Source organism: Vanellus vanellus (genome assembly GCF_965231255.1).
Source record: "Vanellus vanellus genome assembly, chromosome: 16".
Lineage (NCBI taxonomy): Eukaryota > Metazoa > Chordata > Aves > Charadriiformes > Charadriidae > Vanellus > Vanellus vanellus.
The window spans coordinates 7,908,229-7,934,093 of NC_138921.1; the positions used below are offsets into that span (position 1 = coordinate 7,908,229).

The 25,865-nt window shown below is 39.2% G+C and overlaps 1 protein-coding gene across 2 annotated transcripts; it reads left to right on the plus strand.

The window, feature by feature from the left end:
* The first annotated feature begins 2,585 nt into the window (after positions 1-2,585).
* On the plus strand, positions 2,586-23,272 carry COMT (catechol-O-methyltransferase). Of its 2 annotated transcripts, none has more exons than XM_082491575.1 (5): positions 2,586-2,615; positions 13,864-14,146; positions 15,948-16,141; positions 18,123-18,254; positions 20,819-23,272. In XM_082491575.1, exons 2-5 carry the CDS (start codon positions 13,864-13,866, stop codon positions 20,996-20,998), a joined length of 789 nt encoding a protein of 262 aa, XP_082347701.1. In that variant the 5' UTR covers positions 2,586-2,615; the 3' UTR covers positions 20,999-23,272. The 2 variants fall into 2 exon arrangements, with proteins under 2 accessions (XP_082347701.1, XP_082347700.1); XM_082491574.1 differs by lacking the exon at positions 2,586-2,615 and adding an exon at positions 3,963-4,141.
* The last annotated feature ends 2,593 nt before the right edge of the window (positions 23,273-25,865 follow it).

Here is a 25,865-nt window from a genome sequence, read left to right on the forward strand (position 1 = left end):
TTTGGTTTCTTACCATCTCTCTTGTGATTGATTGTTCTCTTTTGGTTTTTTCTTGTTGTTCCTCTGCTAGTGTGTACCATGGTGTCCTTAGCATTATGGAGGAAGGAAGAGGGAAAGAAAAAGCATGCGGAAGAAAGGCATGTCAAATGGTGAATTTAAAAGTGGAAATAGTGACATAATCCCTGGCAATTGAGAGAACCGTATCCCAGAGCTGCAAAAAGGACAGAATAAATGGTAGCAGGGGAGGGGATTGGTTACCAATCCTTAGACTTTTTTCAAAGCAACGTAAAGCCTTCTTATGATTCAAATTGCTAAATATATGGCTGGTAGTCTAACATGGGGGTTATGCTGGCAAGTGAGAACCCTTGTTCAAAGACACAGATCCTGGTTAAACACAATAAGTATTTTTACCACTTTTATTTGAGTCTTCTCAACTGACTTGTGTACCAAGAATTTTCCAGTATTACTTTTTATTGGGTATTGCTTTACATTGGCATGAAGGAATCTGTGGCTTTTTGCTTACAATCAAACCCTGCTGTTTTTTTCTGCATTTTTGATGTCTGCTTTTAAGAGCTTGATAAGTCAATGTTTAGGAGAGTTAAAAGTCAAACAGATAAGGGAAAAAAATGACTAGTTTTGATTTATGAGATCAAGGTGGTGATCAGATTTCCATGTGAAGTCTACAAAGCTTGTAATATTTTGTTAAGATGGGACAAATACATCCCATTAGCTAATAATTATTAGTGTAAGGTCTGTAAATGTATCCAAAAAAACTACATTGAAAAAGCTAAGAAAAGTACACACATCACAGACTTACTCTAAATCAGGTCATAACTTAGATTCTATTTAAAAATGTAATTATAAAAGAAAACCTACCATTTTTGCTAAGTGCACCCAAAGGACATCTTGTTAGAAAGAATACATCCTTCAGCTAAAAGTGTTTCTTTTGCTGAAAACATTTGTGCATAGGTTGATAAATCAACAAAAATGATTTAACATTTCAGCTTTGTTGCTATTTCTCCCTTTGTTTGCTTATTTTTATTTTCAGAAATTTGTCTGAGAGTAGGACTCTATTTTATTTAGAGTTTAATCTGTACCATTTTATTCCTCCCTCCCTTAACATAGAATCTTCTGTTCATAGTTTGTTCTAAACAACTAATTGATTGCAAGTGAGGGGAAAAAAGCAGAAACAGGTGAAGTTTCAAGTAACCCAAGTTCTTGACTTCATTCAAATGCTTCAACATATGTTACCAAAAAAAGTGAGGGAGAAAAAACAGAAATATGGTAGACTTAACTGAGCTTCAAAGTTTTCATGAGGAGTTATAAAGTCTTTGAAAGCAGGAAGTTTTTTTCAGGCTAACCTTTTAAGGTGCATAGTAAACACAAAATAGTCTCACTGCTTGTGTAATCTGTTAAATTTTAGCATACAACTTTGCTGGCCATCTTTCTTCTCTTTTAGCTGTTTCCTATTTTTGATATCTTCAGGCAGTTTCCCGATTCATACAAGTGGTGCTTCCTGTCTCAAAATTCCTCTTTTGCATGTTTCTCAGCAAGAAAAACTAGTTTGACTGTTGAAAACAGCAAATTCATATAAAAGAAAATCCCTCCTGCTATTCTGAAAATGCAAGCTCAAAAGAATTTTCTTCCACTCAGTGTTTTCACATGATCTGTGGGGTTTATGATAATGTGCTAGCTCTCCTGTCTCCCTTTGTTTAGGCTTTTAAAAACCAGTCTTTGGCCAGGATTATTAGAAGAAGGGAATTTCATTTGTTGTTATGCCAGGCATGGATTTACTGGGAAAGCTTTAGCTCCGTGCTATGCACAGCAAGTGGGGACAGCACTGCCACGTTGCATCATGTGATTGCAGCTATGTAGCCTCCATTTGAGACTGGGAGCTCTGTACATGAGGCAAGTCTACTCAAGTTTGTGTAGACAGCTCTGAGCTTAGCTCTGTCAACTGTCAGAGCAAGTCGGTCTGAACTAGCCAGTTATTCTGACCTGTTGCCATTCATGTGATGTTGCTCCCAAGCAAAGACTTCCTGGGTTTTCATCTTCTCATAGATGTGCCCTGTGAATGCAGTATCCTGATGTTCTGCAATATGAAATCCATCTTTTAAGATCTTGTCCCTACGTATTACACCAATACTTTTATAGCTCTCTGCAGTTCTCTAACCTGGATGCATTAATATCAGGGTAAATTTTTACTATCTAGACAAGGATAACTCATGTGAATAGTGTATAAATTTATGTACTATGGAGTTTTTAGCATTGTTATTATGTTAGTAAAAACTTACACAGAGTATTACAGGATTTCAGATTTCCATTAACTTCGAAGCAACTTATGGTCATTACCAAACAGTTTGAGTGGTTTAACTAACTGAACCTCTGGCTTTATCTAATTTGCAGTTATTGCCATTCACCATCTTTACTTATTTAATGAAATATCTAGACAACAGAAAGGGTTACTTTGCAGGCATAGTCTTTATCATACAAGTAAACAGTTGTGGGCAGGCAGAAGCAAGTTTGCTCCTCCCATGCTTCTAGTCTGAAGAATATGATTAATCTCTAAGTTAGGAGTCCTTTAGAAGCGTTGTCATGGGACACTGCTGAATCTGGTAAGTGTTGGCACTAATTTATGCTGCTAAGCAGAAGCTGGGCTGATACTACCCACCAGTTCACAACTAGCTATAGTTAACTGCAAGGACGTCTCCAAAGAATAGCTGTATGCTTACAGAACCAGGTCAGTGCGTAGAATAGTTCTACTGTTTTAAGCTATTTTCTCCACAGTCCAGCAGTAAAAGAAATTCTCAGTTAATTTTAACTGTGGGTAGCGTCAGGGATCATGCAGACACAACCTGTCATGGTTTCACAACCAGCTTTCCACCAGACAGGAAATTACTGTCAGTGAAGCTGGAGTACAGTATTGCTTATTTCATTCTTTGTTCTGCTTGATGTCTGGATTATAAGAAAATATTTGTTGAGCTGAAGCTCTGTTATACATGGAAGGGATACTTCAAAGTTATTCTGTATTGACATTGGGTACTCTGCTATATTGCAGGGTCTTAGTTATGTTTTGTTTAGAGTTACTAAAACCACTTTGATCCTCACCCACCTCTTTTTCCCACAATTCTTTATTCAATTCTTCCACTTACATTTTTTTATTCTTCTCTTGTCATGCTCTCAGGTACTCCCTAATTCTTTCAAGGACCTCCCCCCTCATGTGACAAAGCGTGTTTTCAGTTCCTCAGCTCCTGTTTCTGCCACATTTGATACAAACTCTTTCTTTGAATCTAAAAAGTTTCTAGGCTAGAACTTCAAACACTCGCTGACTAGGTCTGAGTTTTGTAGTGAGAGTACAGCAGAGAACTACTACCACGTTGTGTTTGGGTTTTGTTTTTTCTTATTTTCTTTTATAGTGCAATTCAATTGCGGCTTGATTATATTGTTTCCACCTCAAAGGAAACAATATAGACAGTCAAGCCAAGAACAAGGTTTATTAGAATAAGCCCCTTCTTTTATCTTAGAGCTGCTTGTAGCAGAATATTTTTCCAACTAGAAGCTATAGAAATTCAAGTGTACTATTTATAATGTATTGATTGCACCTCCTGTAGTTGCTGTTAAGCAATTTGCTATACATACCTCCTCTCCCTCCAGCAGCACTCTATATTTAACCCACATGCCTAGGTCTTGTTTCTATGACTTTTGCACTGGCTCTGGCATGCCACGTCTGAGCTGAAAAAAGAACTAAATCCCTTGGGCCAAATTCATTCCTGGAGTTGCTTGATTGAACACAGTGCATTTACACTGAGCACAGATTTGGCTCATACCTGACTTTGTCAGCATTCACTGTGCTGTAACTAAGTAACAAGAACACTGTCATTAGGGGACAGATGAATAGCTTTCTCTGAGGTTATTACAAGCACTGAGCACCTTTAAGGAGTGCAGAAATCTGTGAAAGGAGGAGTTGGGGAAAAGGACACTGCTCCTTTTAGAGTCTGTGTAACAGAACTGATAAGCTATTCCTGTGATGTGATCGAATGTGACTGAATACTGCAGGCTCTTGGACTCTTATTCTATAAAATCCACAGCAGAGCAGCACAGGAAAAGATCGGAGGGAACAGCTTCTGCTGTACTGACAAAGGTACATATTTATATTTTCTTATTTCTCAGACTTGACATGATTTGTTATCTTAGATAATGTCACTATTTTAAACATTGGTGAATATGAAAGAAGCAGTGTTTTCCATATTCTGACTGGTACTCATCGTCAGAAAGCCAGTCCGTGGGCAGCAACAGCTTTCACAGAGAAAGAGTAGGACATATTTGTGTGTAATGCATTTGTACTGTATTGTAAACCTTGACAGTTGAAAGAAGTGTGATGAGATAACCCCAACTAAATTGAAAATGTAATTTATGGCTATAAGTATGCTGGAATTTTGTACTCATTTGTATTCAGGAAAAAGCTGAATGCAAATCAAGCTTCAGTTCAGTCATATTTGACTGAATAGCTGCTTTTATAAATGTTTTGCTGCAGCTGTATTTTATGGGGGCTTTCATTCTCAAGAGGGAGTTCTGCTACAGCAAAATGTCTGTGAAGAACAGACAAAAAGCTAGTACTTTTTCTTGCTAGTCCTGTTGCTGCTTATAGAGTATCTTTCTGTTATCCTTTACGGACATTCTTTACTTTCTGTCCATTAAAAACAAACTCATATTTACCAGTACTGTCAACCATGTCATACCAATAATCTCCATAAACAACCTTTACTTTATCTCTGCACTTAAGCTTACTTTTTTCTGCTTACTCAGATAAGGACTCCTCTAACAAAGCCCTCAGGTTCAGAATCTCATGCATTTGCACGTTATTGGAGTATTTAAATGCAAAAGAAAAAAATCCCGATTTACAGCTTTAGTTTGCATCAGTGGAAAAAGAGTTTAACCATGTTAACACTGAAAACAATTGACTCGTCACTCAAGTTTAGCAATATTTCTTAGCAGCCTGCAGCGGGTTTCAGGTTTATCTCTGCCAGTCCCACACTGTTGTCTTTCAGCATTCCTTCAGGATCATTGGAATTAGAACTGACTGGGAATTTTCTGAAAAAACATAATTTTGGCAGCAGGCATTGAAACCAGATCTTAATGTGTGAGGCCATCCGTACCAGTTTTGCTAAAACTCTCTCAGGAGAGATTTCTCAGAAAGCAATTTCTAGCTAAAGTAAGAGACGCTCTGCCCACCCACGCCAGCTACTTTTCTGGGGAGGGCATTCACTCAGGATTTGAGACCGAGGTCTCTTGCCCTGCTCTGTCTCAGTTAGGCTGCCTCTTCCCATGAAGTGCTTTGGTTACCTGCTGTGCTGTGGTGGATCCCACCTTCCCTGGCCTGTTAGAGCTGTTCATTTCCAGAGAAAGAAGCCATCATTTCAGCAGCGATTTTCTTCCTGCTCTTTCACATCCCTCAGTGGGTGTCCTCACTACCAAGTTTCAGTCGTGCACTCCCCCTGGCCTGAAGAGCAGCTTGTGGAGAGCAGAAAGCTGTGCTGGGAGAGAGTCAGATTTACACTAGATTAGCTGGTAGCCTTGGAAGCAGGGCTGGAGCATGCAGTGGGGATTTGGGACACTGAGGATTCAGCCCTTGATCTTTGTGATATATAGAGAGAATGTGAAATAGGTCTGCCACAGGTGATTATGCTGAGGACAACTAGCCATTTGGGTCTTTCTTCTTCCAGCCCTTTCTCCCTGCCTCCATTTGGGGAAAATTATTCAATAAGGAGTTTGTTTTACCCCCTGGGGAACATGAAAATCTCAGCTGAGAGAAGTTTTTACAGACCAGCTCCTAGTGTGCTGACACGGCAGAGCACTTTCTACTTTTAGCAGTCCACTACCTCCCAGGTGGGATTTGCACAATTCAGCTGAGCTATACCAACCACTGCCTTCAAACACTAGTACAAATAGTGCAAATGCATCTAGAGTTCTGGAGTGCACATAAGGACTATCAGAAACAAATGCTTCCCAGGGGTACCTGAAAGGATCTTATTCCTGAAAAATTGTCTTTGCTCAAGGCCTGGTAAAGTGCATTTCTGATCCTTGAAGAATTATCTCACCCCAAACTCTGGCTTTAATCATGCAGTGTGTTCACTAGGTCAGTCTGGATCAAAATGCTACAGATGCATGTGGACCTGCTTGTTGGATGGAGGAGAGGCCCCTCTGTGTGGCCAGTTTGTTCTAAACCCCCGCTCTTCTTTACGGGGCACATAACCATCATATAAACCTTTTCCATTGGGTGATAGCACCAAGTACCTCTTAGAAAATGGCTACTGTGAAGGGAGTTTTAAGTGGGTAGCAATTATCCTAACTGAAATCTATCTGGGGAGAATGGATTTAAACACCCTTATGAAGCTTAGTTGGTGGGGCTCTCTGGAAGGCAATAGGCACTCTTCTGTTCTTTTCCTTTCCTTCAGTAAGAAGAAACCTGTATTTGTTTCCTTTCAACCTGAGAAAAGGGGAGAAAGAAAAGACAAAAGGCCTTTGCATTTATAGAAGTCTGAATTTTTGTAGTCATGGTAGTGAAGCTAAATTGTAATAATTTGAAAAAAAACTAGAAAGAGGGAAATTTAGATTTCATGCAAGAAACACTTAGTGAAAAATTATGTAAAGTCTGTTCAGCTTTTTGTCATGATGTCAGTGGAAAATCTGAATGTCAAACTCCCAGACTATGTTTCCATTGAATTACAAGCTATTCACATCTGGCAATATGCTGATTATTCTTCACAGTGTTGCATTCATTTGAAAATACATAAACAGGAACAAAAGAATAGGAGGTAAAAAGATTTTTTTTTTTGACCTTTAAAAGTAGTAAAATATGAAGCTGTTGAATTGTGTTGCCTACAACAACAGGATACAGTATGTTTGGCAGAAGTTAGTTTAGACTTTCCAACCAAAATGCTCTGCCTTTCTTGTGCTTGGGAAAAGATCAAGAAAAGCAAAATGCCACAAGACAGAGATTACCTCATTCAAGACAGGCTAGGACAAAGAGTCAGGAACTCCAGTCCCAGCCATGGCACAGCACAAATCTCCTCTGGCCTAGTGCGGAGCAACAGGCATTGTTAAAATATGCGTAGAAATGTGCTGACTCTTTTGCATTGTTTTCGCAATGCTTCTTAAACAGCTGGTATATCCTTACTAATAGGCAAATCCTCTGTATACTGTAATGCATGAGATACTTAAAGGCATACTTTCAGCAGAAGCTTTCAAAAAGTTTGAAATTAAACCTTTTTAACCCTTTTCTAAAAATAGGGGGTATATGTACATCCTTCACACAGGTGTGTGCATGGGAGGGTTTAATCTATTAGTTTGTATGGCCTTTGTAAAAAACCTCTAGAAGATTGTTTGAATTATAATGTTCCTCTCTCTGCAGACTTAGCAGCAGTGTCTCTGCAATGAGTTAGGCCCTGTTGTCTGTAGGCACTCTACTATTGTAGACCATTTCTATTATCCTCAGTACCATCAGACCGATGGAGAGATTCTTTTGTGAAGAAAGGTTGAACGGTATAAATTTACCAAGCACTCCCCATTCACCAGATTATGTGAGCTAATAAAGTTTAAATTAGATTCTAAACCCTTTAGCATCAGAATGCTAAAGTACTGTCTGGATGCTTGGAGGCTTGTAATAAAGTCTTAACCAACCAGTACTTGGCAGTTAGATTAAATGCATGAAAAATTATAGCAAGATTGGATGTAACATCATCTTTCCTCAAAGGTCTGATTTGTCAGCAGGCTGACAAATTAATTACTTATAATAAATAATTAATTACTTATAGTGTAATGAACTAAGCTTCAGAATAGTTAAATAATCAGATTTGATACTTTTTTAATCCAATAAGTGTGAAACTAAGGCATATGTCCTTATTAGAACTCAGAGCATTTAAATGTGCTTACTTTCAATATGTTTATTTTTCTTCTTGGTAAATATCAGGTTTTAGCAGAGGGAGGTTGTTTTGGAATCTGAGAAACAGTAGCAATCAGTAGTTTAGATCAGATCTCCGTACACCTTCCTCTAACAGAGTTATGAAAACTTTATGAAGTTTTCATGAAACACTGAGAAAAGCTCAATTTGAATTCATCTGGTTACTCAGAGTTACGTTAAAAATTTATATTACCAGTTGTTCTAATCCTTAGTTTTTCACTTCAGGCAATTCTAAGACCAATCATTTTTTAACAGTACTTAGAAAAATTTACCAGAAGGACTGATAAATAGCATTACTTAAAGATCCTCATTGTAACGTTTTGTGAAATGGCTGAAGTCACCTGTACAAGAATAAAGAACAGGATGTATTATTTTGTGCTCCATCAGATGGGCATTTTTATGTTTTTAGAAAAATCAGAGATCATATAATAGTTAGGGGGTAGTGAATCCCCTAATTTAACAACTGTTGCCATAATAATAGATCCCTACGTGCGAGCCAGTCTCTTGAGGCTTCTTTTATAGCCATTGGAATTACTTAGATATTTTATCTTCAAGGGCATAAGTAAGTTGGGGCAGCAGATTCGCACAACTTGTGTTTGCTTCTCTCTTTGAAAGTGTCTTTTTAAAGCTCTGTAAGCTGCAACAGAGGTACTCCCATTTAAATGTTGATTGTTTGATTATGGTTTGCATCAGGGGAAAACTGCTGAACTGCATTATCAAGTTATGATTTGGTCTTATGAAACCTGCCAAAATGAGTAAGATTAGATGCATAAGAAAATAACCCAGTTCTTTAGAGAGACTCATCAGTAGTTTGACAGGTTTGGGCATGAAATTTTAATATGTTTTCTTTTAAACTCTGTCTTCTCAAAAACAGATTTAGTGATACGTGTTATTCATTCCTTTCCATAATGTTGTCCCTCCAGTTTTCTGTTTATTCTGTTGCTAAATTTTTCATTTTGCCTACTATTTTCCACTTCAAATTTTAGCTTTCAAAGAGAAGGCTCACTTTATCATGGTGTTTCTAATGCACAGAAGAGGTTGCAGTGCTAACCTGTGTATTTGGAACCTCAGTACAAGCATTAAGTAATACGAGCAACCGCCTCGTAATAAGTGGTTATGGGAAACTTGACTATGTGCAAGTTTAGTTTTATCGCATACTTAATGAATCTCATGAATCCACATTAAAGCTAAAATTACAGTTGCATTTTCTAAAGCTGTCATAACATGACTGTCTCTTAGGTAGTGGTAGTTTTAAATTGGTTGAATTACGCACTTAATTTTCATATCAAATATTTTCCAGCTAAGAATATGAAAGCAATTACTTATTTTGGTACAGATTTTTTTTCCCCCCTTTGGGTGTATGACCATCACCAATGCATCTTGCTCTTGGCAGGCTGCTTTTACAGTCTACTGCTGTCACTAAATTTATTTTCATGTCTAAGACAGAAATTAAGAGAGTGACAAACTTTGAAAATGAAACTGTATTAAAAAAAAAAAAGGAGAAGAAAATGAAAGAAACAAGATTATGTCTGTTTTGCTCCTTTTAAAAGTTACCTTCTCTGGAAAGTGTTTTTTTCAGGATAATTACCTCCTAAAGGAGCTCTGCTAAGAACAACCCATACTGCCAGTTTACAAAGGTGCTGGGGTGTTATACAGCAATAATAATAAAAAACCCCAATAACTGAAAAACATTCAGTGACACAGGAAAAACAAGTGAACTTCTCTAGAAATGGAAAAAAGCTGCAGGTACCATATATAGTTGCTACCTGTGAGCAGTCTCTAAGGATCTGTGGAGGCAGGTGGGCTCTGCTGTTACATATGCGGTACATTCACGTGGGACTCAAAATGCAAAGACCTAACTGAGGCACTGTAAGAAACGGATCCCTCTGAGCACTTGATCATAGGAATGGCCAAGCTGAATTGCTTCCTTGATTAAGTTTTAGGATCTAAGACCATCCCCAGATCACACACATTCGAGCTTAAATTTATAGCTTTTTTTGTCTTCTTGAAAAATATGTTATACAAAATGTGTAAACAAACCAGTGCCAACTGCCACTCACCAGTCTAGATCTGAAGACACACAAAGAGAAATGCAGGTCAGTGTTTTGCCTTCAGAGGGGACTCTTGGGTGAACTTGAAGCGGTAAGATTTCATAGCTGAAGATCCAAAATTTGTTTCCCATGTGGCCCATCAGAACTATCAGTTATTGCCCTTCCAGGCAAGCTAAAGGGCTGTCAGCCTGCTCGTGCTTTTGCATAAGAAATAGCTAGAAAAGATAGAAGGCTATAGCTATCTGCGTGGCTTAGAAGCATATCCCACTTGACACCTTTTTGTCAAGCTAGTTGCATCTTGATATCAGGATGTCACACTGCAGCACCTGCCGTGGGTGGCAGCAACCTACATACAATCTATGCCTTTGAAAAGATAGGGCATGTACATCTCAAACAAGGTGTCTTTCTCTGCACAAAGTGCATTCTTTAAAAAACAAAAAATCTTTAAAAGGATACTGTTGTCCAAGTAAGGATGAAGGTAAAGTATTTGCTTGTTTGAGATCAGCTGAAGTTAATAAAAATCAGCAGGTCTAATCTGAGTGCTTTTCTCTGCTCTAGCTAACAGAGACGCATTAAGAAATAGCATTTCACAGGCTTCAGACAATGAAGAAGCTGTCCTTCCTTAATATATGGGCTCTTGAGCATGTGATATCTTGTAATTTTGGTGTATAAAGCCTGTAGGAACATTGGAAAATAGGACAATAGAAATCTGGTTTGATGACATACCCTTCCATGCCTGGGAAGCAATGTGAAAATGGAGGGGCAGGATTTTACCATCAAGCAGGTCCTTTTTGTTAAGGTATAAAAAGAAGTCTTCACAGTCTGTTCCCTGTCTGAAAAAGAAGTCTCGTCATTCCTCCAGGACAGGGAGTGGGGCTGAGTTAGCCTATAGATGTTATCTTGTTTTGAGAAATCTCACCAAATGGTCTCATATCTATACTAAGCTTTATTGCCCAGGAGGAAAGCTGTTCCTCCAAAAATACAAAATAGTTCATCCTGCAGCTATCAATCATCCATTCTTGTCGTCCAACAGATCTTTGAAGGGCAGACCCAAACACACTGGTAGAATCTTGTAGTGCCAAAGCAACAGCCTGCGGCAAGCTGTACTCAGAGAATGCCAAAGTATCCATTGTAACCAGAGGATTATGTCTGGCAGTAGTCTGAAATAATTCTGAATGCCAACAGTCTTTAGTTCTAGAGGGACATGGTTGGACTGCCACCAGTAAGTCACTGGTATGCAGGGCTCACGTGGTTTCCCTTGTCCAGATGCAGGAAGGTTAGATACCTGCTGGCATCAGTAAATGGTTTCTGGGCTCCATCCATTCATTGCCGTTCAGAATAATTATCTCTCAGCTATGTCAGTAATCCAAATCCGTCAACAGTGACCATACAATCAACTAAGCTATGCAAGCCAAGTAAATCCAGAGAGATATTTTTCTGTTAAACTAATGATATTTTCATAGCCCAATCTGAGTTCTCAGTGGACAGATAATGTGGAACATCTTCATGTAGAAGAACTAGAAAGACCAGAATTCCCATGTGGAAGGTGCAGGACAACTGGGCCTGCTCAACAGAACTACTAGTGCATAGAAATGAAGAAGAAAAATTGACATCCAGGCCTTTATGATCCTGTTGATGTAAACAAGCAGGTTCTTAGTAGCTAGGAAACAAAATTCAGAAAGTCCAAGAAGCAAGATTTTCATGTACTAATGATGCTGGCAAGCCCTGAAAGGAAGTGTCTCAGGTCAGACTTTGCACGGAAGGCATTAAAGGTAAGTATTAACATTGGTGACTACTTAAAAGCAAAAGAAATAGACTTTTAACTGCTCCAAACAAATCATACTTGCTGTGCGACTAAGATAAGCGGATGGGTGAACAAACGTCGGCTGTGCTGTAGGTGGAGCATATCTCCATGGAAACTCAGTCATGAACTCAAAGTGTGTTCTGCATGATGATTCAAAATTTCAAGCACTGGATACATATTTCGCATGTGTAATGTGTATGTGCCAAGTTCCACTACAGAATGGAGGTCTGACCACCCATAAAATCTAGGATTTTCCTGGGACAATTTCAGGGGAAACAAACAAAAAGGGGAAGCAAGAGCAGGTAGGAAGAAATCTGGAGAATATTTGGCTAATCATATAGCCCCTTTACCTCTGGTCTTGGGCAACTTAGGCAAAATTTTTGAGGAGCATGTAGCTTCTGTTGGAACAATGATTTTGCTGAACTCTAGGTAGGTGGAACATTAATACAAGCGCGAGTGGAAGCTGTTCACCATTTTTAGCAAGCTGGAAGAAAAAGAGTCTTGATAGAAAGAATCAGAGACTAGAAAGAATGTCATGTTCTTTAAAATAACAGTTTAAAAAATGGTGCAGCCCAAGCCAGCCTGCTGAAGTTAAGAAATTGGTTCTGAATCCTTTAAACCTGAGTTCAAATGCCTAATTAGACTTAAAGAACAAATGAACTTAGCATTCATTCATCCGACTACTAACTGGAGCACATTCCAGCCTGTGCTCTCCTCCTGGTGTGCAACTGTCCCGTCCCTGCTTGTAGGAAGCAGAATTGGAAAAGCAGAGGTGTTATAAGCTACATCATCAGAAATGAGGTGTGGTTTGGGTTGTATGAGAGGAGCTTCGCATGCAGAGAATCCTCATGCAAATCACAACCCTTAGTTTGGCACCTTCTCAAAGGCTAAGTCAATTCCTTAATTTTAAGAAACCGTTCTTTATTGGATCTTTTGTGCTGCGAGTCCTGCATGGAAGTAAATGCACCTTCCTGTATACTAGCTTGTCTGAAATCCATCTGAGTAAACGGCTTTGATAGGATTTATTGCTTGAGCTGTACAGGGAGACATGCATCCCATCTGCTGAGCTTTACGTTCAGACGCCCTAAACTTAGAGACAAACAGAAACACGCACACACATAGGCACCTGCAGCTATGACACTGAATTTCAGGGGGACAATAGGTGCAATCCTATGCGATAAATTGAGGTGGCCCATCAGAGAAGTACAACGTGCCCTTTTGTTACATCTCTTCAGTTTCACGAGCCTGAGCTCTTCTCTGATTCAGGGAGTCAGCTTTATGTTTTTATAAGCAGCGAGAAAACATTCCTACTTTCTAAAGGAAACGTATCTTTTGTTCAAAAGTATCAGACTGACTGATGGCTTGTGTCATAGGTTTTATAAGCAGGAAAAAGGCTACTATCTTCTGTAAACCATACCACCTGTGTACCTCAGATGCAGGCTCTGAAAGGAAGGAGGTAGGCTGAGTCCTGCTGAAACATCAAGCTCAGCTTTTCTGCAGAGCATGCAAGGTAGTAACTTAGGACCCGCAGACTGATTTGAAACAGAATGTTACCTAACAGTGCCCAGTTTCTGCTGATACTGTCCTAAAAATTAAAGGGTGAGACATTCCATATTTTCTTACCAAGGCCAGCTTAGAAGTTTCCCATTGCTCAAAAATTAGGAGCATAGGATCACACGCAGGCTCTACTTTAAGATTTTAAATCGTTTGAAAAATGGTTAGAACAGCTTTGATGCTGAGAAGCTCCTTGTGCAGTGGCATGCTTGGAGCCAGGACTGAGCAGCTGTGTGGGGGAAGGGACCAGAGCATTAAATAAAGCTACTTGTTGACTGCCTGTAAAATTGGCTTCTAAAGGGAGTGCCACAGAGCACCATCCATTACCAAGTGACAGAGAGTCATTTCCAGCTTCTCTGGAACATATCATAATTAAACTCTGTATGTTCCTGTTCAGTACAATTTGTTGTGGGTTATTCAGCTTAGTATTTATAAAAAGGATAGCGCTCTCCCGTGCCACCTTAACCCTGGGCTGTTTTTCTCTTTCCTTCCAGATGCTGGAGAGCTCTTCAGTCCTTTTGTTCATTGTCTTCGTCCTGCTTTTCATTTTGCTGCTCTTTGTGGTGCTCATCAGGAAAAACGGCACTGCTGCCCTTATCTGGAATGAAATAATCCGGGAGAAAATAACCAATTTCATCATGAATCAGAGCAAAGAACAGAGGATTTTAAATTTTGTGCTGCAGAATGCAGTCCGAGGAGACCCCTGTAGTGTGCTGGACACTATAGATAAGTACTGCTCCCAGAAAGAGTGGGCCATGAATGTGGGCGATGAGAAAGGTAATTGCAGCAGAGATCAGCACTTGAGAAATACTTCAAGACTAGCTCAGTACAGACATCTTATTGTATTCAAATGGTAACTTCCACCTGCTGAAAAAAGCTGACCCACAACAGCCTTGTGGTCAGTAGAATAGTTCTGTAAACAGTAATGCATGCTTGTGCAGATCTCTTTGAGGAGGGGTATCCAGTGAGTAATTGAGGAAGTCATAGGACTAAATCTGGGTTTGTATGTTGTGTACATTGCAAGTGTGTAAACAGAGGCTGACAATTTATGGGAAAAATCTAGGCTTGTGTTATACCTCAGTTCCTATACAGGGTGGCCTTAAGTCATAACTCATTATGTTAAGTACTTTCAGATTCTTAACCTAAAGATAGCAAAGTGAAAAAAAAAAAAAAAGTATTTTAAACTCTATGGATTTTGTATAGCAAGCATAAGTTAGAAGTTATTGTTGAAGGGAGAAGTCCGATCCATATAATACACAAAAGCAGCTATCGAACATTGTTGCTACTTAGCAAGAAAATCATCTTGTTCTTGCTTTCTAAAGGAAAATACATGGACAAAACATTTTTGTCTTAGCTGCAAGAAAGTGACAATCTTTACAAAAAACTGTAATGGCAAAATATTAACATGTTCCCTTAAAATTAGACACAAAAGTACCTCTTGCTGGGAGATTGCAGGGGAAATTTGCATAGTCTGGGGATTAACATAACTATGAAATACAACTGTAAGCATTGTAATAAAAATGCTTCTCTGTCATGGGTACATTTTGTGAAACTAGCTCCTCTGCATACCAGGCTGGGGTGCTTAGGGCAACAGAACAGTAGGTGGTGGCTGAGTAGGAATTCTTAAAGCTCTAAACTTTGATCATTTGGGATTATATTCTTAAAATTTCACTCTAGTTTTGCTCTGACAAGATGACCTTTCCTCAGATAAGAACCATCAAAGTTAATGCATCTTTAGTTCCCAAGATTTTGAGAGTGACCACATGATCTTAAGATGCAAGCAATATCATCACACTATTCATAAACAAATGACACCCAGGAAAATGTCATGTAATGAAATTATATCTACACTGAAAAATTCCATGGCTCAGAGTAGAATCCCTTCAAATACTTTTTCTGATTAGTTATTTAGTTTTTAGCCATACAAGTAAGAGGAGACAATTTTCTCACAAATAAATCCCTTTCTTCAGAAGGACTGAATATAGTACATTGTCAGTTCTTTTTGGGAATGTGTTTTGTTGTGAAAAATTGACTAATGTTTTCCATCCCATAAATCCATCTAGTGAATCCATGTATATCACAACTTTATAACTAGACTTTTCTTTTTCCCTTTAAAAAAATATTTAGGATGAGAAGTTTTGTATCAGACTACTACTGCACGTAACATTTACAACAAATATGAGCTCTCAAAATACAGTCGTTATATAGTTCACAATATGGCCAGTTTCTGCAATAAGTTCTTGGAAAAAAAACACTGCATTTTTCCCTTGTAACACTATAAATATTTTAGTTAATTCAGGCACTTCTTTACTCAGAAACTGTTTATATTGTGAAACTAAGTAAGATTTGTTTTTAGTTGAAAATTTGCATATTGAAACTTAGAACACCCATGATCAACTTGATCACACATAAGCCAATTTGCAAAGGAAACAGTATATAATTTGACATCAACCCTTAATTTTTAATGTCCTGAGCAACTGATTACATGGACTTTGTAAGTTTCTTGTCACTACCTTGCTCTTCTGTATGTGAACCAGTTTGATTTTGTGAAAAGTTAACCTGCTTCCATTTTATTCAGGTTTAATTCTAGACAAGACAGTGGAAGAGGTCCAGCCATCAGTTGCACTGGAGCTGGGAACATACTGTGGCTATTCAGCAGTTAGGATTGCTCGGCTACTGAAGGCAGGAGCTCGTCTTCTCACTGTGGAGTTCAACCCAGAATTTGCTGCTATAGCTAAACAGATCATTGAGTTTGCTGGAGTACAAGATAAGGTAAATACCATTTGTCTCTGGTTGGTATGAAGAAGCAGTACCTGGAGAGTGGGACTTTATCCATAGAAACAACAATAATAGGTTTAAATTTGTTATTTACTTGTCAAGTAAGTATGACACCCTAAGCGTTTGGGAACATGCCGAGTTTAACCATCAGGCTTGATAGCAGGGAAAAGCTACCAGTGTCCATGCAGAGGACCCAAGCGCGTCTGCTCTTTTGTATATACAGTGCAAGTGAGCTAAATTCGTTGGCATCAATCAGGGGTCCAAGTACGATGCAGACCCAGCTGAGAGTCAGGGTAGAGTTTGAGGCTTGTCAAGATGTGTTTGTGTGTGTGACCAAAACAATCAGGGCTCTTCTCCAGAGTTCTTTGCTATGTCAGTCAGGATGAAGATTTGGAGAGGCAAGACCAGAAACAATCATATACACCTGTATCTCCTTAACATTTTAAACGCATTTAGAATTCATCTTCCAGTTTGGCCTCTTCACTATTCACTGGTTAGTACAGTAGACATTTGCTGAGAGCTATTTTCAAAACCCAAAGTGACTGTAAGAAAAATGCAGGCCTGGAGGGAGGCTCCAGAGTCAGTTATTTCACTTATTATAGTCACAGGACATCAGCACACACGGTCCTTTTCATAAAATTAGTAACCACTATTGCAAAACTGGTTAGATTTACTGCCATTATTGAACTGCAAGACTGCCCCACAGATTCCTCCTCCTGATAATCAGAAATCTTTCTATTATTTCCACCTGACATTTATTCATAGACATTTTGTATTCTTTTTTTCTTGCACCCACAATCCTTATTAATTTAACTAGCCCCATGGCTCGTTACAGTCCCTGACCTCTCAAAGCAGTACAGCTTCACTATGTAACTTCTCAAAAGTTAGACTAGAATATTGATTTTCCCTATATAAACTAAAAGTTTCAAATCAGTGTCAAGACTGAGTACAAAAGAAAACTGAAGCATAGTCTAATTTGTTACAAAAGCTCACAAGAAGCAGTTGCACTATGTGTGACGGACTTCAGATGAGATGTACTTACCCAAACCTAGTTGGTCACAATATATACACCTACATTTTGTGCAGTCTGAGGTGTCTTGACTTTCTGTACAGCTGGTTGAAAGGCAGATATTTCCAGTCTATAATCCACCTCAGCCCACGGCAGACATATACAGCAGATCAGGGGATTCATGCCTGAGAAATGCCTGTCTATGCGACTAGATAATTCACTTCAACATAGATGATAAAACTAGAGGAAATAAATCCCACCATGAGATCTTCTAATATGTTTCTTAACTTCCTGAAGAGAACCTGAAGTACTAGTGACATGTAAAATTGCATTTTCCCCATCTGATTTAATCTCCCCATCAGCTAGGAGTCATAAACCAGACAGATTTCCTTACCACTTTTTTTCTCTACTTACAGTATATGGTGCTTGCTTAACAAATCAGTGTGCAGTAGCTTCTTTCAGTTTAATAATACATATGCCAATAAACCTGTGAGGAAGATGTAATACCTTCTGTCCTGCTTCATCCCTCTACTGGCCACACCAATTTTACATACTGTAGCCTACCACTTTATTCTAAACTAACCTGTTCTCTGTATTTTTCGCTTCCCTTGAACTACAAGATTCAACTGAGATGCAACTAAAAAAGGTAATTAAAAGTACTGTTTTCACAGGAGATTCCCATGTTTCCAGTAAAGAATCATAGAGAAACAACAGGTCACTTTTTCTGCTGTTATTAAAAAAAAAAAACCACAAAACCAAAACCACCCAAAACAAATTTTGGAACATAACTGAGTTCATTTGTCAAAAAGAAAAAAACACACTTCCTCTAACTCTATGAAATAATTCAACTGATGCAATAATGAGCTATAAATGGCATTGCTGGTGTCTGGCCACAATTTAAAATGAGTTAGAGGTATGTGCTTTTTCTTAATGGTTCACAATTCATCAGATGGATTTGCATTTCAGGTAAAACTCCTAGAAGGCCCTTCAGAGGAAATTATTCCCCAGCTGAAGAAAAAATATGAAGTGGATACTCTGGATTTTGTCTTCCTGGACCACTGGAAAGACAGATACACACCAGACACCATCCTGATTCAGGTCAGTTTGCACAATTCCAGTCTTTAAAGTAAAGTAGCAAATACCTTGATGTTTGTGAGGCTTATATTCTTTATGAAGGACCTCATCCTCTGTAAAATGAAGAATGGCAGCCAAAATTGCAACCTTACAAGAAAAGAGGATTTGGGGGACAGGATCCCAAACTTTGGTCAGGCGCAACTACACTACATAGCTCAGGACTTTGCAAATACTGTTGAACCATTTTGTTTTCTGAACAAATGGGTCTGCAGTAGAAATCCCAGGTGGAAGACTGCATGGTCTGGGTCTTACGCTCCCTAGAAGGATTGTCTGCATGGTCACTAACTGGAACACTTGACCCAAAAACATCCCAATCCTGGGAGCACGTGAGACTTAGGACCTGCATATCCCACCTCTCTAATTTCATCAGTACCCCCTTTTTGGCTTGGGTCTGTGGTCCCAGCAGAGCCTTTTGATGAAATGCTATTTTGGTAGCACAGCTGGGTATCATCTTTCTGGGAGTCTTTACTCCACCTAATTAATTGGCTGCAAAGCAACCTTTGGAAGAGTGCACTGCCCCAGTCAGGCACTTGCTAGGGAAGTGCTGTCCAACTCTATCTCTGGCCCCGAGTGTGGAAAAATTAGGCTCATTTCTTCCCAACCCACCTTAACCGTTACTGTTAGCATTACAAAACAAGTTGGCTGTAACAGCAGTAGGCAATGATAGGTGAGGTAACTACTAGAGGACTTCTGGATGGGAAATTATTTTTAAGTGTTATGTAACTGAGATTCAAAACACCTGTATCTATCAACACAGTACATACAGATACTCTCCTAGCTTTGGAGCTGCAAGCTTATAAAATTTTCTACAAGCGCCTAACTATTTGTATGGAAGTGTCATTTTTCAATTATTTTCTTCACAAATAAATCCACCTTTTTTTTGAGGCTGCTTCTTACATTGAGAGCCTGTCAACTACTTCCTGACCCCTGCTTGAGGACTGCATTATGTTCTCTTTCAGGCTTCTCAGTTTTTTAATTTCAGCCGTGTCCTCCAGATAGCTGTTTGAAAAGGAGTTTTTTGTGGGGTTATGAACAGCCAGTATTGAATTTACACATCAGTATCTGAAGAAAATGTTCCCTCCCTACAGTTATTTTGTACCAAGAGAGAATGTTTTCTTTTGAACTGGCTCTTTAAGGATGACTGAGCTCTTTCCACTGCGAAGAGCTAGCGCATCCTTATCAGAGCTTAACCTCCACAACACAGCCAAAACAAACAGGTAGTTTAATTCCATCGTAGGGTCAGTCTGATGCAACTGTGACACAAAATTGCTTTGCTTAAAAAAAAACTTATGAAATTAATAGAAGAAAGATGAAGAAAAGATATCTACATTTTCTCAGATGTTACAAACCTTCTAACATGCAATTTTGGCATACATGCAATATGAATAATGAGTATGAAAGATGCATATAAAATACACAGATGAAATACATATTGAAAGTAGCCCAGAGAGCATTCCTTTTCATGCACTTCTAGAAAAGCCTGACACAAAAAGCATCTGAAGTCCTGATGACCAGTTGAAAATACCATGTGTCATTTGTAGGCTTTTATAAGCTGCACAACAGACCAGAGGATATTTGCCATGCCTCTAAAATTGTTTCTACTGTGCTGACTGGTGTTCAGTCACCAGAGGCGAAAACAGTAAGCTAAACAGCCTCCGCAGCACACTCATCAACAGGACTTCCCTAAGCGACAAAACCACCCCATGTTTGGGAGCGACAAAAACCACGTTTTGGCTACAACTGCTGCCTGTAACCACAGGATAACAACCAGCCTGATTAACTACAGACTTTCTGTTTTAGAACAGCTGGTAAGCTCAGATAAGCAACTTCTACTAGACAAAAATACCAGTAAAAATTAGGTTTGTAGGTTTGCTGAGGATAAACATTGCACTTGAAGTGCATATTGAAGTTAATTATGCCTTATGGAAATTTGTCAGTGATCTTCATTGTGCACAAACTCTGCTTCATGCCCAGCTCCTGAACAAAGTGGCAGAAAGTTGTACAAGAGGAAAGGAAAACAAGTGCAGAAAATATCTTTTATTTGTTTAGTGGTTTTGGAGTTTGATTGAGTCTGGCCAAAGGAAACTGGTACATGCCAGTCTCTCAGGGACCTTAAGAGCTACTACATTTTAATGCCATATTAAAACAAGTTTTCAAACATTAGGCATGAGAGCCAAAACGAAACCATCTTACTAACCATGTAGACAAAGTTGGAAACAATCTGAGCAGCAAACTGCACACCTCCACTGAGCTTGATTTGCTATTTCAGAACCTGAATGACCCACCATGTTATCGGCATCTCTGTGTTCTACTGATTGTGTTAACAGAAAAAGTCAGCATATTAAACACGACCACAAAGGATCGGAGAGTTTTTCAGCTTCTCCCATGTCTTTTCTTCTCCCCAAACCCATAGTACGATGGGTTTTTAGATGCAGGCACTGGAGTATGACATTGCTACGTGAAAACACGTTACATTCAAGCCACTGTCTGCTTAACAGCCACCATGAAGCTATTTCTCTTCTTTCTAGGAATGCAACTTGCTGAGGAAGGGCTCAGTTCTTCTGGCTGACAATATCATCTTCCCAGGAGCTCCAGAATTCCTTAAGTATATCCGCAACAACCCCCGTTTCCAGTGCACTAACTACCCATCTCATCTGGAATACATGAATGTGGAGGATGCTATGGAAAAGGCTGTGTTTTTGGGATAGAGAATGCCATTAATACTCAACCTTTGTTTCAAATGATGTAAATGCAACTGCACAAGTTAACTTGTCCATGCTTTAAATTTTGGTTCTTTTGTATTTTGGAGCCTGTAATTACAGCAAGCACTAGTGGAGATCATTTTAGACCAGGTGGAAACCAAGATTGGGAGCAAGTAGGGTAACTGCTAAAAGGTCTGTTCCGTTGTTTCACATAATTCAGCAAACCCAAGGTGATGCACATTGCCTTGCTTTAACCAACACGACATCGAACAATGCGGTCTGTTATTTTGAACTCAAACCCAAACCACTACAGTTTGGGCTTAGAGAAGGGTGAAAAAAGTCGCTGGAAATTCTGAAGATTTGTGTCCCCCAGCTAAATTGATTAATTGTTATCAAGAATGGAAAAAAACATGCATGCTGCAAGAAAAGACCATTTCAGGACCCCTGATTTTGCTAAACAACTAGCATGCCACTTAATGCAGTGAAGGCTCCTATTGTGATATCAGATACATTTTTTCAGAGTTACTGCAGAAGTTAATCATCTCTATGCTAGAGAAAAGGGCATGCACTGAAAGAAGACCAACACACACAGTGATGAGAAAATAAAACAGAACTTTGCAGAAGACAAAATTATTAATTTGCCCATGCAGAGGTAGGGAAAACTGAAGTAGTAAACATGTAACCAAACACAGTAACAGACAGATAACGAAAGGAGCAGACTCTTTCCAAAAGAACACCAAAACTACATAATATCAGAGCCCTTGAGAAAATGATGTTTATCCCCTCATATTTACTTATCCCCTCATTATATTGTATATACATAGTATGTGCTTTTTAAGGCAGGGCAAGCTGCTTACTCTGAAGTGTCATGTATGTTTAATACACTGTCTAAAAATAAAGACCTGAGAGAATGGGTTTTACCAGGTGGGGTCCTGCACACCCTAGTTAACCTCAGTGTTAATACTATGTGAATAGTAAAGGTTGTAATTGAGAAGATACAGAGCCAAATCTGGTCTCTAACTCATCTGAACAATGCAAAAACTCCACCAGCATTTCCTGGCATGTCCTGCTGTGATTATATAATGAGGCAATGGTCGCATTTATAAGTAAAAACTGAAAAACAACAGAGCAGGCACATGACTTCCTTTGTTTCCCATGAATTCTGCACTGCACTTGGGATTTCCAGCCTTGGAACAGCCACAGAAAGATCCAACAGCTGAAAATGAGAGTTAAAATCGGGTATAACCATTCTCATCTTTCCCATTATGGACTCTTTCAGACCTGTTCACAGCTTCTTCCTTTTATAGCCCACCTTACTGAAGTGGTACCTACCCTGGCCTGTGTGCTACAGAACATCCACCTCCAGGGCACCAATAATGAGCATAGCAGAGAATTGCCCCACAGTGTAAAAGAAAACTAGAACAGGCTAAGGTGACAGAGTTAGTTCAGAAACGGACAAAGAAAACCATGGTGACCCAGCCAGCTTGTAACGTGGATTTCACAGGGATACAAGAAAGCAACATTATCAGAGTTTCTTTAACAATTTAAACTGTCACATTGAGAAAGACCAAAGATTTCCTGTACTGGATTAGATTATGCAGAAGCAGCCTCTTGTGACTCTGTCGTGCTGCCTTGCGTAGGAGCAGACCCTGACTTCTAACACTTCCATCTCACACTGTGAATAAGTCAATGATTTATTCTGTAAGCTTGCTTAGCAGCACATCCTCTTAGTATTCAGGCTCAACTCAAAGTCACTGAGCCAAAGTCCTTCAGGCGATTCCCAGCAATTTTTGCAAAAATTGCAAAAGAAAATCTTCAAGCCCATTTACTGTCATACACAAGTTTCTAGAGCACACTGGAAAATCTAGATAGATACAGTTGACCATATTTTTTTCTGTACACCTCAGGTCACGACTCCAAAGAATCCTCATTTGTTTCTAGCTTTAAATACCTTTGCACCTGAACAGCCGCTCCTGCCATAGGAGGGCACTTAGCACATATTGATAAACCCAAGTCTCAGATACATGCTGAAGGATGCGTAAGAGTAAACAGGTAGACTGTTCTGCACTTGACAAGAAAGGATCAGAAAAATACATTCGTACTGCTAGTTAATGGCCAAAATTACCATCCGAGAGATAATTAGGGAAGGAAGGAACCTGTACAGTTAGCATGGATGTTTCAAAAGATGCATCAGTCAATAATGCATGTGTAATATATGTGCAAATGTAACAGCCACCTGTTAGTATAAAAAAAGGTGTTTTAATTCATTAGACAGAATCTCCCACATGGCAAATTGTAAAAATAAACACAATGTATGTATCATCAGATTATTTAGAGAATTCCATGTGCAAGAAAGAATTTGTATGTATCATCAGATTGTTTACAGAATTCCATAGGCAAGAAAGAATTTTCCACTTGACCACACTTCTGAAATGCTCTTGATTATTGGTGGCAAGGGATGAAAAGGAAAAAGCCTGACTCTCTTTGCCTGACTGACAATTAGAAAAAAGGCTTTTGGTCAGTTAAGCAAATATAATCTGGAGTCGCTGACACATAAATGTGAAATCTCCCAGGGAGAAGATTTACTTTTCAAAATAAAGTCACGCTTTGAATTCTGTGAGAAGCAAAAGGTAGACAATGGATCTTCTAATTCAAGTATATTCTAAAAACCTACTGAGTGCTACTGCAACATCAGCCTATTGCAATTAGGAGACACAACCTACTCTTGCACGAAACAGGTATGGAACTGTGCATTTGGAAGCATGTGTTTAAAGACTGCCCACCGAGAGCATACACCTGAGAGAAAGCTCCCAGTGGAAAGAACTCCCCTAAAATAACACACAGCTTTCAGCCAGTTCTCACAACTCATGTCACAAATGGTTGATCCCACCGAACACTGCCAATTGAGATCCGTTCTCCAAATGACAGCTACTCTCTAGGTTGTCTTAGTGATTCTGGTAACACGTGGAAGTGGGGTCTGGTTTCTGCCAGAGCCTTTCTGTTACCTCAAAGGGGCATAATCTTTGTCTTTGAAAATATTAGACTGATTCTTTAAATCAGTGTACAACAGAGGAGGAGGATTTATGAGGAAGTCAAACCTAGCAATAGTCCCTTTCGCTTCCTAATTTAATACCAAATTAAGCATAACAGTACCCATGTAGCAATTCTTACAGCAGAAATTACTCATCAGAGCCAACAGCAGTCATCATACATTTGTACAGGAGCTCGTGCTTCCTCCCATTGGTATGAGGAAGTGAAAAGCACCCCGCTGAAGAATTTTGAGCAATGAGTCAAGCATTAGATGCAGTGAAGAGAACATACAGAAACCCCTACAAGTGCAGCAAGGGAGATCCCAACTCTCCCAACCAAAGGAGACACCATCAGGGCAGTGATGCGTGCTTATTTGGTATTTGGTATCAGTTAGGAATCAATTACAAGGTATCTTATGAATAATAAATACCTATATTTGCTGTGCACGCACATTAAACGTAGTAAGAGAGTTTTAGTCTTTGCCTCTGTCTCTACAGCTCAGTTAATGGTCCCATTATGAAACAATCTCCCATGGTAAAAAATCCCGTCATCTCGCTCCAGAACGAGATCCTGCCATTGCCATGCTTCAGTTGCACAGAGACCTTCACAGTAACACACTGGGGAAGAGACCCATAAGGACAGAACATTCCCCCAAGACATTGCTGAAACCTGAAACACATGAGGGCTGTGATATTTCTTGCCCATCGTTACCAGGTTAACCTTTCACCTGCAGAACTCACTGCTTCCATTTGCCCAACCTGTGATAAGCTGGAAATGAAATCACTTTGACAGCTATAAAGGTCAGTTGTAGAAACAACATATTTGTTTTAGCTCAGTACCTTACCTACAGCATCTGCTTTTCATTGCCATATCAGTGCATCCACAAAGAAAAAAAAATCAGATTCCTCATTGCAGAAGAACATTGATGATACCTAGGAGCAAGATGCTAAGCCCAGGAGCCCATGTCTTACCACAGCACTTGTGAAACTAGATCCTCCAGCTGCAAGAACAGAATCTGGAGACGATTTTACAAAACTCCTGTGGATGCATTCAGAACATCTCAAATAAGTAGGGAAGGCAAGCTGAAGATGACCTTCCAAGTATTGTTTGCAAGCATTCATGAGTAAATGGAACCTTAGTGCTGTGAATGGTACGATCAGGCAATTAACATATGGCAAACTCTGCTACTGGCAATGATTCATCAACCTTTTACAGAAAACCTGACCTCCACTCTCTCTGTAACATCTCATAGAACACATGCCAAGATTTACTGGGTTTTGTCATGCTTTGTGAAGGCATGGTGGCAAGTATGATGTGTTTAGGTGCATCAGTTTGCCTACTGATCTTAGCAACACAGATGAACATGCCAGGGAGAGGCAGTTCTCAAGAGAATTAAGATCTGTCGGTAACTGGCTGTTACTAGAAATAGATGTCTGACTTTTCGGTATCAAGATTTTTCTCCCTCATACAGCAACAAAGGTAAATTATTTAGCACATCCCCAAAACAACAATTTCTCATGTCAACCAAGCCTCATGCATTGCTACAATAACCTTAAAGATTTTCTGTTATTCTTACACACTTATATTTATGAGAATACTTGGATGCATTTAAGAAATATGAAATCTTTGTAAAGTTACATGGATTTTATGACTAAATTGGGAAAGGTTAATAACTTCCCAAATGGAAAAACCATCAGCAAGTTAGGCTTGTGGTTCCAAATGTGCAGGCTTTTGAACAGTGACACAGATGTCTTCCCCACAGAAATATGCTTGTACATTAAAAAGGGAAAAAAGCCCGTGATCTACAGTCCAGGGTCCTTGCAGGACTTTGTGCTACGACTCC

Coding starts and splice junctions, on each gene's coding strand:
- COMT (XM_082491575.1), top strand. CDS start 13,864: ATGCTGGAGAGCTCTTCAGTCCTTTTGTTCATTGTCTTCGTCCTGCTT. Junction 16,142..18,122: donor TTGCTGGAGTACAAGATAAG/GTAAATACCATT, acceptor TTTGCATTTCAG/GTAAAACTCCTAGAAGGCCC. Junction 18,255..20,818: donor CAGACACCATCCTGATTCAG/GTCAGTTTGCAC, acceptor TCTTCTTTCTAG/GAATGCAACTTGCTGAGGAA.